This window comes from Puntigrus tetrazona, chromosome 7 (genome assembly GCF_018831695.1).
Source record: "Puntigrus tetrazona isolate hp1 chromosome 7, ASM1883169v1, whole genome shotgun sequence".
NCBI classification, from domain to species: domain Eukaryota; kingdom Metazoa; phylum Chordata; class Actinopteri; order Cypriniformes; family Cyprinidae; genus Puntigrus; species Puntigrus tetrazona.
In genome coordinates this window covers 36,820,667-36,839,630 of record NC_056705.1, presented here as the reverse complement: position 1 = coordinate 36,839,630, position 18,964 = coordinate 36,820,667, and the positions used below count along the sequence as shown (strand labels likewise).

At 36.5% G+C, this 18,964-nt stretch overlaps 1 protein-coding gene across 5 annotated transcripts; it reads right to left on the bottom strand.

Moving 5' to 3' along the window:
* Nucleotides 1-844: 844 nt before the first annotated feature.
* arntl1b (aryl hydrocarbon receptor nuclear translocator-like 1b) lies at nt 845-18,464 on the bottom strand. Of its 5 annotated transcripts, none has more exons than XM_043244289.1 (21): nt 18,351-18,464; nt 15,742-15,806; nt 11,549-11,629; nt 11,259-11,406; nt 10,354-10,374; nt 9,959-10,027; nt 8,358-8,396; nt 8,009-8,035; nt 7,739-7,896; nt 6,590-6,669; nt 6,410-6,502; nt 6,208-6,325; nt 5,680-5,829; nt 5,356-5,602; nt 3,597-3,703; nt 3,368-3,518; nt 3,192-3,280; nt 2,112-2,208; nt 1,912-2,008; nt 1,626-1,719; nt 845-1,546 (listed from the first exon to the last, which is right to left on the bottom strand). In XM_043244289.1, exons 3-21 carry the CDS (start codon nt 11,595-11,597, stop codon nt 1,386-1,388), a joined length of 1,995 nt encoding a protein of 664 aa, XP_043100224.1. In that variant the 5' UTR covers nt 11,598-11,629; nt 15,742-15,806; nt 18,351-18,464; the 3' UTR covers nt 845-1,385. The 5 variants fall into 5 exon arrangements, with proteins under 5 accessions (XP_043100224.1, XP_043100226.1, XP_043100225.1 ...); XM_043244291.1 differs by having other exon boundaries at nt 11,562-11,629; XM_043244290.1 differs by having other exon boundaries at nt 11,549-11,626.
* Between the last annotated feature and the right edge of the window lie 500 nt (nt 18,465-18,964).

Here is an 18,964-nt window from a genome sequence, read left to right as displayed (position 1 = left end):
CTTCCAATGAGCATCAGTTCTGTGCCTCGTTGATGCCAGAATGCAGGAATGGACTAGTTCAGTTGATTGTAACACACAGCAGAAGACCACACCGGCTGCCATGCCTGTCAGCTTAGAACAAGAAACTGACTCTAGAATTTGTATGGCTCACAAAAACTGGACAAGAAAGACTAGGAACACATCGCCTTGTCTGGTGTGCTTTGATTTCTGCTGCGATTCAGAATCTGGTGTAAACATGAAAGCATGAATCCAACATGTCTTCTGTCCACGGTTCAGGCTGTAATGGTGGGACAAATAATTTCTTTGCACCAGTTTGCCCCCTTGGTACCTATTGAGTATTGTTTAAATCGCAAATTATCTTGAACTTGAGCAACTTAATGGTTTCAGCTCTCTGCCTCTTAAATGGCTCCTAATTGATGTCATTAACATGAAAGATCACCAATCATCGTCCAAATCCTGTAATATAGAGCAGCCAACATTCCCAAAAACCGCAGTACTGTTTACAAAACTTGAGGCCCAAGTTGTCCATCCAATAGAGCACCTCACGTTTGGTGGAACGGGATTCACATCATACCCCAAAAATGACATTTTCCAGCTGTTATGATAACTGATCTGTGGAGTATTTTGGACTGAATCTTCACACACACACACACACACACACACACACATTCTGAGGACATCCAAGGCCAATGTTAAATCTTGTAAAAGGAGGCATAATGAACGCCCTTTAAAGTACACAATAAACAGTGATCTAACACAAGCCAAAATACTGACTAGACTTTAAAGTTAGCAAATACTATTTACTATAACGCAGATCAGAAAATATGACAAAATTGGTCATGGGTATGATTTTTTTTTTTTTTTAAGGGAAATATATATATACACTTTTTATTTTAAAAAATAAATCACTGCCCTTTCAGTTCATTACAATCATGTACATTCAAATAAAATACTGTTAGAATACACATCTATGATACACATTTGATTTATAATAAGCAAATATGCAGAAACAATAAAAATGCCGAGGTGGATATATAAACAAAAACCGAGCCCAACAGGATTTGTGGTATTTAGTTTCTGTAGACTGAAACAATGCCCTTATATGCCGTATCAACACTAATGATGTTGCTCTAACGTTGTGTCCCAACCAGGTGCTATAAAACCATTTGTTCTCAATGAAAGTGAAATAGTGACAAAATCACTAATTTGACATTAGCCGTACAATGAGGCCAAAGAGATATTAGCGTGTGTGGAGCTACCTGAGGCACCGTGTCGAAAACAAAGTCACCAAAAAAAAAAAAAAAAAAAAAAAACCTGTCCGCATGCGTTGATTGTCAGGGTCATGGCTGGATGTAGTCCCCCGTCAGGACCGGGTGAAGGTCTTCTCACAGAGGCCAGGGCAGGTCGCTGAAGTCCACGGGACCTCCCAGGCCTGCGTCGGCCTCCAGCAGGCTCATGATGATGGCCATGGCAGCCTCGTCGCTGCTGGGACTGCTGGAGCCCGGCTCGTCCATGATGTCACCGATACCGATGTGTGACTGATCACCTGTGGATCAGACGCAGTATTGTGAACCGTTCCAAAGCAAAGCTGACCAATCGGCGATCAGATCAACTTCAAAACTTACTTAAAATCGAGCTGTTAGAGTAAGGATATCCTATGCTGTCCTGACCCGACACCATCCCTGCTGAAGGAATGTCTGGACTTCCACCGTTTGAAATCTGAGCAGTAAAAAAAACAGATGCTGTTATATATATACACATTTATCACATTAATATAATTTGACATGAATTTTCTGGAGCTTCAATAACAAAAAAAGCAGAGAGTAAATGCATTAATGCAAAAATAAATGAATTTTTTTGGGTGGTATATGTGTCTTCTGTATCACGAGGGTCACAGTGTCCAAGTGTTACCTTCCTGCCCCCGGGTGATGACGTGTCAGGAGGGGGTGTGCTGTTGGAGATGTTGAGGGGACTTGAGCCACAACTAGAAGGAGATGAGCCTCTTATCCTGTCAATCATATCAATAAAAGATAAAACCAGCTGCAGTGTCACTAAGATCATAACTCACTTCTGGATTATTAGACTTGATCTGTGCAAAGCGATCAGCTCACCGTTGTATCTCCATCACTTCCTCAGCGATCATGCGGCCGATCTTTCCCGCTCCGGGTCTTGTGCCTCCAGGGATTCCAGGGACAGTTTTCCCGGAACCTGTGGAAGATCAAAAATACAGTAAAAACTGTATATACGCCAGTATTTTGGTGATACTTGCCTAGTATTAACATATTGGCTGTTTTTTAGTTCTTATAAAGCACATATTTTACATCCTTAATCCACCCCAATGCCTAAACTTAATTACCTTGCTAATTATTAATAAGCAGCAAATCTCGTAGCTTATGGCAGGGCCAGCCCAAGCCTAAATGGGGCCCTAAGGAGAATTTTATTTGGGGGCCCATCGGTGCCACCAATAAGATCCTGGTTTATTCACACAAATCTAACACACCCGTGATCAGTTTAGTTTGCTGTAGTGTTGCTTACATCCTACTATTGCTTGCCTGCTAATTTTTTTTAGTCTTCTGTGATTTTTTTTTCCTAACAGTTGCAATCTTAGTAGTGCAGTCAGGTGTTAATTTACACTTAAAATTCAAAGTCTTAACGTATGTTTTTATTTGATAATTTTATACCATTTATATGTAATCATTTAATAACATATTACAATTACAATAGAATTTTGTGATAAATTGTGCCCCTTGTTTCTAAAGTCTTTTTTCACAACACACTATAAACATACTTGAAGTTAGTATTTATTAAATAGGTGAATGGAAGACTTAAATGTGATATAAACTTTCATTTCATCATTGTATTCTGTATTTATTTATTATTAAATTAGTAATAATAAATAAATTATTAATAAATAAATTAGTTATAAAGGAAATATGTACTTTAAACGGCACCCTGTAGGCAATTAATTATAATTTTAATTATGCATTTAATTATTTCTTAATTACATATAACGATTACATTTCATTCAATATAACAATTATATTTAATCCTTATTTAATTGTATTCAAATATGAGCTGTATCCTTTTATTAAAAGTATTTTCTGATTGGCCGTGCTGCAGAACTGAAAAATGGCTTGTAGCAGGTAACTGGTTACGTCTGGTTAGTACGTGTTGTGTTAGGATCTGCCCACCGTCAGCTGCTGTGAGGACGCTGTCCATGCTCTGGGGGGAGGCAGTGAGCTGAGGATAACCAGGCTCTGCTCCATCAAGAGAACCGCTTCTGAAAACACAGCCGTTCAAGTTACTAAACGAAGCCACGAGAACATCATGGCGCTTTATTTTATCATTAGCGATTTTGTGCACTCACGAGACGACCGTGTTAGTCGAAACTATGTATTCTACTTCTTTGGTCCAAGGGTTCATGAAACTGAACCAGCGACTTCTTAAAGTTATAAAAGAGCCATCTTTAATCTTGAACTTGTAACAGTTGGTGTTGATCTTCTCTCTCATCTGCAGCACTGCAACACAGACGAGCGAGGTCAGACACAGAAATCTGCTTGTGCTACACCGTATGGAGAGCGCTGCTCTAATGTTACCTTGTCTGTGGCATTCGGCAAGATGTCCGATGTCATCCTGATGGAAATACTCATAGAACGACGTGCCCAGCAGCTCTTGAGGTAGATAAGCAAGAATGGCTGTGGCCCTGAAATGAAAATAAGCATCTGTCACATACAGTGTTGGGAAGTAGATACATGTGAACTGCAAGATCACATTAAGCAAAAACGGTATATGTTTAAAGGGGTCATATGATGAGTTTTGAACTGTTCCTTTGTCTTATTTGTCTTTATATTTTACCTTATATGTACAACGACTCCCAAATGATTCGTTCAACAATTGGTTTTTACAAACACCTGCTTTGCATGACACTAATTTGTGAAGCAGTGTTTGTGCGGAAAATCGAGTTTTCCCAGGTCCGTGCACGCAACAAGTGGGCGGGTGATATGCCATTTCATTCTGACGTCAACTAACTTGTTTTAAAAGCAATTTGTTTCAATCATTCTCTTGAGAGACGACGACTTTATACACGACGCACTTTCAGGTTTAAATCTCTGCAGGATGTTCATTCACTTGTGAACAGCCGTGTTACACACCGCACGAAAGCTCGTTTTTAAAAATCCGTAATATGGCGTGCTTTAAGACTCATCCGCGGCTACCTAAAGTGCCACAATTAATCACGCCCCTCATACCTATGCCACCGTGTTGGGATTTGCATAACACCGCCCAAATTTTTCTGCAAATAAAGAAGGCGTGACTTTTATTCTCACAATGTCATGGAGATGCGGTGCGTTTCAAAACATGGTAAGGGGCGTAACAACTGCTTCATGCGCTTGAGGTACTCGGCCAATCACAGTGCATTGGATAGTTGGCCAATCAGAGCGCGCTGTGCTTTTCAGAACGGTGAGCTTTGTACAAATCGACATGTTTCAGAAAGGCAGGGCATAGAGGAAAAGCTTTTTTAACCTCAAACCAAGTAAACGCATCACATTACACCAAATAATATAATTTTTAGCATCGTCATATGACTCCTTTAACAGTGCATCACAATACAAAAGATCTGCCGGTACTTCCTTTTCATAGCGACTTTTAAGACCGCATACATAAATATGAGGAATCCACAGATGCAACTGATATATAAATGACAGGCAGTGTCTTTGTCAGAGTGTATTTTTAGGTGCATCGTGTGCCCTATATTTCCGCCTCTAGCCAGGCCGTGACCTTCCGCATCATTTATCCATGGCTATATTTGGATATTGACCTGCATTGTGCTCACAAAACCAAATAAGCTGTCACGCTAACATCAAGATCGGTCGTAAAGTCAGCACGGATCCCAAACATTTGTCTCAAATCAGTTTATCCAGTGGCAGACAAAACAAACATATCCAAACCAATTACCAAAGCTTACTAATGTAATTTCGAGTCTGGAAAATGATATCACATTATGCAAGCACGTCATAGTTATAGTGCGCTGGCGTTTTTTTAACCAGGTTAAGATTTGGTCACATTTTCCGTAGCCATTCTTGCCAGCCGCTTTCCAAAACACCTCTTAAAGGAAAAATTTCATAATTATAATTTAGAATTTTTAATGTGTGGTGAGTAAAAACTCTCAGAATGAGTGCCTCATGCGCTGCATATCTTTAGTTTTGGTTTTTAAATTACGAATCCGACCGAACGTGAACCTAATGCGAAGAAATGATTTTTGCCATCAGGAGTCTATCCGGCAAAATTCTTCACTGTGTTGATTTCCATTGACACGGATTTCGCTACTATTAAGGCCACCTTGTGGTCACTACTTACCTTTGGTCCACAAAAACAAACTTCCCATCAATGGCGTGGCGTGAGACGTACTCTGTGGCCTTCACCCGGATGTCTCCGTTCATGGGTTGCGGGACAATATGAGGATGCAATCGGCCAATGGCCACCAAGCAGCTGAGATTACAGCCTTCGTTATCAGGCTCGTTGTCTTCATCTAAGCCCATCTTTGTGGGCGGCCAGCTCTTCAGATAGCCAGTGCTGTGGATGGTGCAGAAGCTCTTGCGGTCGGCTGCAGGGAGCAACAGAAAACGATAGGTATGATGGAAACTTTTTCTTTTTATTTATACAACGAAAGAACTGATTTACCTTTCTTTTTGGAGCAAGTCGAGGGAAAATCTTTGTCCTCCATTTTGACAAGGGGCCTATTGCACTTCATCCTGCAGGAGAAGGATCGGCGGGCCCCTGAGCACAGTCTGGAGGGACATGGGGCAATGTCTGTCCTGACTGGCAGCCCAGCTGAGGAAATAACAATGCACTGTCAGATAAGATAAAAAAAAATTGTGAAAAGTATGTAATTAAAGGCTGGCATACACTACTTTTTCGCCTTTGACATTATTTTCCATTAGAAGGCAATAGAAGAACCATTAGGTAATAAAATATAATTTGTTGATGCTACTGTAAATTTATATTAAATTATCATCTCCTTTTAAAATGATTTTGTTTCTCATTTGCGAGCTAAAAGGCCCCTCTTGCCACCTCATACATTTATAAGATGATTAAACAAGATATAAACATAGTCTTTTGGTCTATTACTCTACTAGTCACACAGCATATTTGAGCTTTTATGGTTTGTCTGCCTAACAGTGTATTTTTTTTTAGCAGGTGCTAACTTACTTTTAGCATCAATGAGTCTTTCGCGCGGGGCTGTGTCGGATGACGAGAGCTGCTCTTTGACTTTTGCGATGTCTTTAGGATGCAAGTAATCAAACAAACTCTGGCCAATCAGGTCATTCTGATGGAGAAATCAGGCAACGCTGGGAGTCACTTCACAGTCTGATGATCAGCGGGGAATCATAGTAGCTTTAGAAGGCCTTACCTGACTGTAATTTAAAATTTTGTAGACGGACTCTGACACAAAAAGGATCTTTCCCCGATCGCAGCCCACAACGAACAGAAAACCATCAGCAGCCTGAGATGCAGAGTGAATCACTGGTGAGTCACAGCCAGGGTTTGTCACTCAGCTCAGCACAAAAGGATTTTTCTTTAGCTCACCTACCCTTAATATCAGGTGCTTCAGCTCATCGTCTGATAAAAAGGCTGGCTTGTAGTTAGCTTCAGTATAAGGGTTTGCAGCACCTTAAAATAAAATGAAAAAATAACATTTTTCTTTTGAGTATTTGTACACCAACTAGTCAAAATATAATTTGCATGAGTTATGGTGATAGAAATAAATAAAATGATTGAAGGAAAAATTATAAATACAGTACCAGTCAAACATTTGGAAGCAGTAATAATTCTGTAATATTTTTAAAAGATGTTTCTTATGGTTATGAAGGCTGGTATAATTTTTAGCATTTAAAATAATGGGTTTCTATTTTGATACATTTTAAAATATAATTTTTTTTGTGATGCAAAGCTGAATTTCCATCAGTCATTACTCTCACATGATCCTTCAGAAATCATTCTAATATGCTGATTTATGATTAGAATTATTAATGTTGGCAAAGTTGCAATGACAAATCATTTTTTGGAAACTGCAATACCGTTTTCAGGATTTTTGGTGAATTACAAGTTACACAGAACATCATTTATTAAAAATATAAATCTTTTCTAACGATATAAATCTTTGCCATCACTTCTTATCAATTTAACACATCCTAGCTGAATAAAAGTTTTCATTTCTTAAAGGACAAAAATTTACTGACCCCAATTTTTTTTATGGTAGTGTATATTGTTAGAAAGTACTTCTATTTAAAATAATGCTCTTCTTTTTAACTTTTGTTGCATTCAAGAAGCCAAGAAAAAAAAAAAGATAATAAATCAGCATATTAGAATGATTTCTGAAAGATCATGTGACACTGAAAACTAGTTAAGACTGATGGAAATTCAGCTTTGCATCATAAAAATAAATGAAGTATATTAAAACAGAAACCAATTATTTTAAATGGTAAAACATTTCACAATATTACTTTTTTCTCTGTATTTTTGATCAAATAAATGCAGCCTCTTACCGTTTTCAAACTTTTGACTGGTAGTGTATATTATATGGTTCAGCAATAACTCACAATATATATATATATATATATATATATATATATATATTAAATCAAGTCATATTTTAGATGCATATAATGTATATATAATAGTACTCAAATTTACAATGACTTGAAACACAAAATGATGTATGAAGGGAACTGAATCTCACCTCGTAGTGTTTTCATGTGCTGGACCGCCATGCGCAGCACCGTGAGTTTGTCCAGCTTGCGGGACATGGCATTGCAGGTAGGCACTAATGAAGCCAGCTCATCAATAAAGCTGTTCATCTTGTCTCTGCGTCTCTTCTCTATCTGACTGTGAGCCTCCCTGTTGACAATAAACAGTCCGAGACAACGTTACAATTGGAAGAAAAGACATAGGATCCAGCAGAGTATAATCTATCCACTAATAATTAAAAAACAAATCTGGATTACAGCACCTTGCATTCTTAATCTGCTGATCGACCCTGTTGAGAGAAAAATGACTTTAATATCTGAGAAATAATAATAATTAAATGTAGGTTAAGTATAAGCACCAGAACCTACATTAACACATCCAGCAACAGGTGGAATAATCACATTACTAATCCCTTACATATATGCTAAAAAATAAAGGATTGAGAATCATTTAAAAAAATAGATTTAATGATTAAAAAAATTATTTATAAAATTATCCTTAAACCAAAAGGACCACAAACTACACTGCACACAATGCAAAATGTAAAATAAAATAAATGCTTTTTCAGTGGTCATTTATGCTGTATATTTATGAATGATAAATTAATTTACCTTCCAAGTTGTTTGTCCTTGTCTATGTCCATACTGTCCCTTAAAAATAAACAGCAACAAAACATTAGATTAAACAGTTCGCAAATAAACCAGTGTAAAAGTAATCTGAATGGGAGGATGCCCTAAGTGAAAATAAACAGACTACTAAGTATACTACAAATACATTTACGCATGTATTTACTTAATGCTGCAGTCATTACCTTTTTTATTTTCAAAATGTACAAAATTGAGATAACAAGTGAGTATACCATGAATCCATTTTATAAGCGTGTTTTTAGTTTGCCCTGAATCACGTTGGTGCATCTATGATCTTACATTCACTCATGTCCTGATCAACAATGCCGTTAAAACACATTTTGGGCTCAGTAATAAATAGTGCTGTCAAATGATTAATCATATCCAAAATAAATGTTTTCGTTTACGCAGAAGATTTATGTGTACTGTGCATTTTTATTATGCATACATAAATGCCCACACAAACAGTATATATTTTGAAAATGCTTACACTTATTTACTTGTTTATAGTCTTATTATTATTTAAATATACTCAATATATAAACAGAAAATATTTTCCTAAATATATACATGCATGGTTTTAAATTTATATACACATAATAAATAAATACATGGTACGCGCACAAATATATTTTGTAAAAAAACAAATGTTTTGGATTGTTTGACAGCACTAATGAAGTGTGCACAAGAAGTACTCCAAATAAAATGTATTATAGTTTTTATATAAGTCAAGTCAGTATTTGAACTAGGCTTAAAAATATATAATAAATGTATTTTAAATATATTACTTGAGTGATTTACAAGGAACATGTCTTCTCAAAAGCCTGAAAAAAACGTAATTATTTTTTAATGATATTTTATATCATATTTTGATTACCGTCCATTAACGTTTAGGTTAAGAGAAGCATCCGATTCATTGCTCCTCATTAAATGTCATTACAATACGGTACCTGGTTGCAAATACACTATGACTCGACATGATGTAACTTCCATTTTACGCACCATCAGCTCCAGCTCGACCGTTTCATAATGGCTTGTGTCATAACTGACCAGAATAAAAGAAACTTCACACACCGTTTACCTGAGCGCTTCATACTGACGAGCTCAGATATTTAGTCCCGGTTGGTTAAATAACTGTTATGAGTTTTTCATTAGAGCACCCGACCCCTATGACCAAAAATATTTACTTGATTGATAATATAATGCGACCTTCGATTGTTCTTGTTTGCAAACGGTTAAAATAGCTAATCTGATCATTTCCGTGAGATTGCGCCAATAGTTTTCAACCCCCTGGACGGGAAACCCCAATTCCTGCTATTACTCTAAGAGTTATGAACTATTAAAAGGGGTGAATTTCCTCAGAATGAACTGTGACCGATAAGCGTGTATTTGCGCAAGCTGTTTTTGATATCTCCTGCAAATATTTGTGAACAGTATTTGTCCTTAAAACACTTTGCACTCCGTCTGTTTGCATGGAGTGAGAATATGATATGTGGATAGCAAAGGTGCTGGATTATATTTGTGTTAAAACAAGAACAGACCGGACAGTTTGACCATTTTGCAAGACTTCATCCATACTCACTGACCATTCACTTTCAGCGGACTGTGTGAGCTGTGAGCTTGGGATGAGGAATCTCATCCATGAAGCCTCAGATCTAAGAGGATAAAATTGGTATTTTTTCTCAAAAACAAGGGTTGAGTTCATATACTTATTTCTTTCTTTATTTTTAATTTTTTTTACAGATAAATAATGTGCCTGTCCTCAAACGAAGACACGCTTGTAATCAGGTAGAGTTGTGACAGTAGCGTTTAGTGATTTAGTGACGTTTTTGGTGATGACAGCTTGATAATAAGATGTTATACTGTTCATGCACCATGGTATGCCACGGTAAAAGAAGTTGAATATTAGTTGTATGGAATATTAGTTTTGGGATACTGGAGTATCGTAAAGTGAGTGCGATTGAAACGTTTTGATACTTACTCAAAAGAAAAGCCATCGATTCTGTGAAAATAAAGATATCGACAATTTAAATTTCAGGCCATCTCAAGTTAAAGGGACAGTCCACTCAAAAACAAATCACAATTCTGTCATCTTTAAGTTTTCGCTTCTGTGGAACATAAAAGAAGACATCTTAAAGTACGTGGGTGACCCAACATTTTTGATTCAATTGCATTTTTAGTCCATGCAAAATGGAAACGGAAACTGTTTTGTTACCAGCGTTCTTCAAAATGTCTTCTTTTATTCTTATATGTTCCACAGAAGAAACAACTTGACCTCTTGGTAAGGAAAGTAAATGACAACCAAATTTTAATTTTTTGGTTGCCCCGACGATTTAAAACTACAAAATATGCAAATTCTGTAACTTATAAACTACAAAACAGGAAACGTGAATAAAGAGACGTTTCCTCCCCAGCCAAAGCATTCTGTTATTAGTGCGTTCGTTGTGGAGTCATTTCAGAGTGACACCAGAGAACACAGATGCTATAAAATAATAATAGTATCAATAATAACAACAAACTTGCTACAAGAAAAATGATGCAAGTCTGCTCCATGCTCCACAAATATACAGTAGCATTCAAATATTTGGAGTTTGTACAATTTTACAAGAAGTCTCTACTGCCCACCAAAACTGCATTATACTTAAAGCTATTTTCAGCATCATTATTCCAGTCTTCAGTGTCACATGATCAATCAGAAACCACCATAATATGATATGATTCAGTTTTTTTGGCTATTGCTACAAACCCACTTGACTGGTTTCGTGGTCCAGGGTCACATTTAATGCATCATCCCTAAATAAAAACCTTACTGACCCCTCAAACTTTTGAAAGCTAATGTAATTTCAGAATCCCAATGTTAGAGGATCTGTCGGGGCTTTCTCTTACTCGTAGTCGGTGATGCTGCCCTTCCTCTTGCGGCTGTAGTCCATGCCTGGTGTACCCATGGAGCTGCTGATCAGATCAGTGGAGCTGGGAGACATGAACTCATTCATCGTGGAGGAGATGTCCATTCTTTGGTCTGCCATTAGACCATCTGCAAAGCACACAAAAAAAGTCAATCATGACAGCAAACGTTTAAGTTAATACTGATTAACTGATACGAATTAACCTAATACAAATTATATATGAAATTAGATTTGGATTATTTAAAAAGAGCAAAAACTAGAAGGCAGTACTTTTTATTCTCACCACAGAAAGAGACGAGGACTGTTCTTCCTTCACCATTTCCTGAGGCGGTCTGAAGAGAACCTCCTCTGCTAGAGAAGAAAGTTGTGGTAAAGCAGGATATACTTTATAATCTCCACCCTACAGCGCTCGAGCATTTCATAAACCAGACACGAGAGATGGGTTTAGATGATGTAGGCGAGCAGACAAACACTTCTCGGTGTCAAATACTATCGTGTTCAATTGAGACTTCAATTTGTGTTTTAGAATTAGAATTTGAATGTTGCACCAGCTGTTGAACTCAATCTACATGCTCTCTGTTTCGGAGTACACTTTTTAGCAAGAAAAGGTCTTTTAGTATAATTCTAAAAAATGTTCACCTTTAGGTCAGGATGCATGTTTCTTTCTGCTGTGAAATACTTAATTTTTAGCGTAAGAATGAACTTTTTATTGTTAAAAATAATTCAAAAGAACATTGGAAACATGGCAAAATGTATTAAAGGTCTCACACGGTACACCTTTTTGGAGTTTCATTTAAGGTGTTGATGTTCTCAATAATATCTATTTGAACTATAAGTAACAAAAATCATCTCAATATGCTTCTACAGAGTCAAAAACGGGTTGATTTTGGCTTGTCTAATTACTTTTAATGAGCCTCTCTTCTGATTGGACTGTTCTTTTCTGACTGACGAACGAGCAGGCCAATCAAATGTAACGACATCACAATTATGTCACTGGATGCAAAACAAAGGGAAGACAGGAGGCTTGGGTGATGACTGTAGGCAGTGACTGAGTAGATATGGCATCACATTTTTTAAGGAAGTCACAATGGCTCTTGAAAAATCACAGCTACTTTATGCAGGCTGTGGATTGATCATTTTGAAACTTATATGATAGTTACATAGCCCTTAGAGCTCACTTATCATGATAAAGCCAGGAAATTTCAGATCTGACAATATGGGAGCTTTAAACATGATGCATCAGGCTTTTAAAGTGCCCCTATTGTGGATTTTTGAAAATGACCTTTCATGCAGTGTATAAAATACAGTGCAGTGTGTATAAAATTACTGTCTCGAAATAAGTCGTTTTTTTTTTTTTTTAAACGAGTCCCAAGCTGTTTCATGTTGATGAAACATTAGCATATTTTCCTCCCACTTGTTGGTCGTTTTGCCTTGCATTGGTCTGAATGAAAACGTAAGTTAATTCTTTGACACTAGGTGCCACTTTTGGAGCGTTAAAAGCTCACAAACACTGCTTTAAATCAAACCATCAGAAGAGTGCAGAAAATGAACAAATCATTGAATGAATAGTTTGGGAGTCATTGAACAAGGTAAACATAAAAGCATATTATAAAAAAAATTAAAAAAAAAACAAAACATTTTTTTGGTTTTAAATGCATGTCAAGCTGTTGTTTGGGACTCAAACCCAAAATATGACCCTTTCAAGACTCATAATAGGGGCACTTTAAGGAACATTTATTTGTTCATTGGATTATATGTTTTGCTTCTACATCAAAAACCACTGAGCGTTGATTATTGAAGCATTTAATTTTTTTTTCTTAGACAATGTAGAGACATGGAGTGACAACTGATATTAATGTGAATTTCATGTGAGCAGTCTGTTACAATGTCACAAAAATCTCATCTTTTTTTCTCCAATTTTACTATTTGGCTTACTTTTATATTTTTGCTCATTTTTGACCTCAAGTCTTTTTATTCCTCCTTGAGCATGAGCTCCATTTTCTCCTATATCGTAATATCATGTATCAAATATGACATATTTAAAAAAACATCAAATCTTCAAATATGCTTCTTTTTTACTGCATATCATCATCTTAAGGCTGTGTCTCTTCTAAGACTCTGTTCATCATTATCTTTGACCTATCTTTCCCCAGCTGACACTTGATCCAACTGACCTGACTGATCCAGGGTGCCGTGACACCCAATTAAAGCTGCTATGTAACACCCTGATCGCCCCACGCCTCCAACAGCCCATATTCGATTATGTTCTGGCACAATCTGTTCTCTTTGCAGTTATAGGTCAGACTGACACCTGCTTCTATTCAAGCCAATAATTTGCATCGTGAAACGTGAAGCTTGCAGACAAGTATAGAAGGACGCTGATAATGTGACAAGTCTGTGACAGATGGATTATGGAAACTAAATGCCTTGCAACAGTAATAAGAAGCACTGGAGTCTGACCTTGAAGAATTCTCTACATTTACACATCAAGCACCTCAATGACATTCCTGTCAGGAACTTAAGGCCCTATGAAATCCATTTTTTTTTGTAATTACAATTATTTTTATTTTTCAAATTACATTCATTTTTTATATTTGACTGATTTCTCTTTAAATTGTTTTATTTACATAATTTTTCTTTTAATGGTTTTAATGGTCAAATTTAAATTTATTAAATCAAAAGAATCATGTTTAATTAATTGAAATGATGAAACAATGTTTAACAGTAATTTATAAAAAAAATAATAAATTAAAATTAAATAAAAAAAGTTAAAAAGCTAAATAAATACACAAATTAAAAATAATTAAAAGCTATTTAATAACAAATATATATTGTAATGCCCTAAAACATTTTTAATTCAGCTCCATTTTTACAAAAATTGTTTTCTATAGATTTTCTGGATGCCATTTTAATTAATTACATTTTAATAATAAAAAGCATCACTTTTTTTCCCAGACACATGCATACGTAACATGTAACAAGGACATCTTAAAATAACGTGTAACCAAAAGTTATAACAGATAAAACCAAAAAAAAAAAATCTAAATCAACCACAAGATCATATCAGGACGATGTGAGCAAACAAAAAACCAAAAGGAGAGCGTGTGAATATCAGGTCGTGGAACAGAAGGAAATAGCCAGAAGTTCACAAAAGCGGCCGTGAATTTAGGCCACTTGAGTAAGTCTGTTCATTTACAGCAAGTTATTATACTTAATAAAAAAAGTCTGATGTGATGTGTGTTTGTTATGGATTTCATCAAAATAATTACTAATCACAGTATTTTGGTATCTAGGAAGCACACCTGACCTATTTACCTCACAATTCATGACAAAAAAAAAAGATGTTGGACATACAAAGGTCTTAATTCAAAGGTATTATAAAAGGCCTATCATATAAACACAGGCATGATCAGTTAAAGCATAAAATAAAAAAAATGTTATAGTTTACTGATGTCCAAAACAGACATTATTCACTTAACATCATCTACAAAACAAGCCGAGAAAACACAAAGATCCGCTGAAGCTGGTTGCCTTAAACTTTCAAGCTTTCTCAACTTTTGGTATTTTTGTAGAAATCTCACTGTTATTCTGTATTGTACTGACTTCCAAAACCTTCTTTCCGACAGAACCCTTAAGACGAAAAAAATTCTTCCTTAGTACCCCTTGAGACCCGAAGTAAACATTTTATGAATGCGTTCATGGTTCTCTAATGGCAATTGTTCTAAACCTTCGCCAAATTATAAGTATTATAAGTATTATCGAATAGCCCAAATGGCCCGCCTTATTGGCAGTGACTAACTCCACCCACCAACATGTGACTGGGACAGTCATCATTACAAAAAGATTGTTCTCTGAAATCAGCTTCAATGGTGCAGATGTCAGACGTATGATGATCGTATTTAGATGCGATCGAAGTGGGTTCGAATCCAAATTTTCTACCTTCATAAATTTGAAATCGAATCATAAAAGCATTTATTTTCAATAATAACAGGATAAAGTATTATTAAAGTATCGGGTAGGATTAGGGTAAATGTAGAGAGGGCTAAAGGTAAAGGTGTCAACCATGGCGTCTATTTAATTGTTTGAATTAAAATGAACATTTAAACTCAATAAGTTGCATTATGTTTTATAATGTGCTTCAGTACTGAGGTGCAGATAACTGCCCTTTAATTAGTAGCATAGCAGAAGATAATATAATGCTGCTATTTTCAATTAGTGTAAATAGCTTCAGTAAAAATAATGTCCTTTTTCTCTAAACATCAAAAGTCTTCAATTCACGATATGAACAATGATGTCAGGCAACAGCTTTGCTTGAGACACAAACTGACATTTAATTCGTTAATCATTCAGAAATCATTCAGTGACTTGAGGGTGAGTAAGTAATCACAGATTTTCATTGTTGGATGAAGCGTCCCATTAATAAATTCAATGGAGACCGTTTCCAATTATCCTCGAGCACATACCTCAGAAAACAGCTGTCTCCTCACAGCGCTGGCTTCCGCGGGAATACACAGAACAGGCACTGGACCTGAGAGAGCACAGGCCACGGACAGATGCAGAAGCGGGGGAAACAAAAAGACAGAGCGTGCGAACGTTAGTAAAGCAGTGTCGCTCCACAAACTGCTGTGCTGATTGTATGAGGGCTCGTCTGTGACTGCAGGGACAGCAGATGGCTTCTCTGCACATGATGTACAGTTAGCGGAGGATCATGGGAGGACAGAGACTCCGCAAGACGCTGCAAGCTGCTTAACCGTACCATCTTCACCCGGAGCAGCAGATGCAGCGAGCTCACCTGCACAGACAGGTGTCACGGCACCGCCTCGCGAATAATCAGGCGTCTCGCTGCATTACTGAAGTTGAATAAGATTTATCAGTTAAGATGAAGAGCAAGGCTTTTCGCCGTCTTTACACGGATCTTTCTCGCAGAGCTGAGACGTCCTGCTGCTCAGATGATTAGACTGAACGGTTTCCCGTGATCTTTACATCTTCAAATTAATAAATTCGTAACGTCATTGCACTTTTTATCTAAAGGCTTGATGCTAAAATATTTTAAATTAATTTTATTATATATTCTGTGTATAAATTAACATGCACTTTATTATCTATTTATTTATTTTTTACCTAGCAAGAATGCATTAAATAAAAGAAACAAAACTATATGATTATATAACTACAGTTTTCAATTTCAAATACTTTTCTGCTTATGCTATTAATATTTTTATAAATAATAAAATATATATATATATATATATAATACCTTATTTTAATAAAGACGAAAATCCATCTAGGGTCTGATAAGTAGACTGATTTTTAACATTCTGGCTCAAGCTTCACACTTCACATAAAAATTCTGCCAATTTGAGCACAGGGACCATAGTAATACCGTGATATTCATTGAAGTATCCATGATACATAAAGAAAACCATTGTACATAAAACAGCAAGCAGCTTTGTTTTAAACTTCTTTATGTCTGCCCTGAACTGGATCACATTCTTTCTGGTAAACACGTTTCTTGTGTTTTTTTTTTTCACGGTTAGTTCCTTGTTGCAGTAATAAAAGCATAATAAAATAGCCATACACAACACAAACACACCCATATGTAAAAGCGAACACCTTTGCTGCACACAAAATCAATGGAAGTCTGACTCGTTGAATGGGAGGATGGTGTAGTTTACTGTACAGAAAAACACAAACATCCCAAAACTGTGTTTAATAATAGGCTTGAGTGCGCAAGATGTCCAAAAATTGCAGTGTGCACCTATGAAGCTCCCAGTCTGACGCCTAACAATAACAGCTATTTTTTCACCTGCCAATGATGTATAAAAACATGACGTGCTTTTATTAAACCTTAAAATCTTTGCACATGACTCACTGGCCAAGCTTAAAGATACAGAATACACCCACAGTATGATGCCCAAACATGTGAATAACTGTTAGCTGGTTTTGCACTAGACATTAAGAGGCATGAGAACTCATATATATATATATATATATATATATATATATATATATATATATATGTGTTCAACAAATTAGGTTTTTAAATACATTATGCCCATAAACACATTGTCATTGAAACGTTTGGGTCAGTAAAATTTTATTTTGGTTTGTTTTTTTAGAAATTAATAGGCTACTTTAACAACAATGTACAGTGAACAAAAAGATCACAAATCACGATTTCCAAAATAGAAAAAACAACAACTGTATTTATGATTTGTGTGTGTGTGTGTGTGTGTGTGTGTGTGTGTGTGTGTATAGTACCAAGAAAACTTTGTAATTGTAAATGCCTCATTGCAAGATCAGAAAAGTTAAACACAGCTGCAGCGTGCCGAATCCTTCATTTAATTATTCACTACTGGTTTTGCCTTACCTGGCAAAACAGAAATAAATGAGAAAAAAAAAATCATTGTTCCTGTCTGTGATGCCCAGGTTAAAAATGCTAACGATGCCCCAAAACAGCACCTGATTCATAATGATGCTCAGCGTGACGCTGAATATTGAAAAACGATGCTGGAAGCTCAAATAATGCTATAAATATTCCCTAGGTAGCCACATCGCCGGATTCGAGACGGTTTCAGTGTTTACTTTAGGAAAAAGACGAGAGCTTACAGTGTCCCTCCACGCCGCATCGAGACACATTTGTGCTTCACGCAGCAAAACTGAAGCACGTGCATCATTATGTGTGCACTTGTAAAGACTAAGTTTTTTATTTAAACCATCATGTTTTATATCGGAAATATGACACTGTCGCTGCAGTCGGCGTTGTGGTTTAAAACAAACACGTTCATTTCTCTCAGGCACATGCTATGACCTCATACAACCTAACATGGATTCAAAAGTGCGATTGTCGGACCAGTTTGATGTTTTTTTTGTAGCGCTAGCTAGCACTGTACGCAGAAATGTTGTATTTTAAAAACGCGTACGATTGTATAAAACGATATTAGATCTTTAAAAGCCTGAATGTATCTCTCGTTGACTTGCGAATTAAGTAACTAGACGCATAGCCGTATTTACATATACACATCCCACAGCACAGTTCGACGTGTTTATAAATCAAATATGTCTTACTTACATGAAGAAGGCAGAAAAGCACATGTATAATCAGGCGAATATGGACGGCGCTAGGCAGTATCGCTATACATTCTCTATGACCTACTTTACTCTCGCTCTAATAAGTAGAGGACCACTAACCTACTTATTGAGCCAATAGCATTACAGCGTAGACTGAGCGATGAGCCCTTTGTCCAATCAGAACGCGCTTTACGAATCCGAGAGCCAATGGGAAAACACGGGGAATGAGCTCAGCCAATGGAAAAGGTCAAAATATCGCAGCTTTGCAACAACAGTAAACAAAGAGCCAGTGGTGGATTCCGAAGCAGAGCTACGTCGTTTGTTTGTGCGTCAGGCTAATTTTTTTGTAATTATGTTCAACAAACGCGAAGGGCTCTTAGGGTCAGGCGCGTGGTTATCGTTTTACAGTCGACGCGTGAAATTTAGATTTAGAAGATTATGTGGGTCATTTCACACACACGCACGCACGCACACACACACACACACACACACACACACAAACACACACACGAAGACTAGCTGCAAAACGCTTGCACTAACTTTTTACATATATAAGTTTTCGTCATTATATATATATATATATATATATATATATATATATATATATATATATAT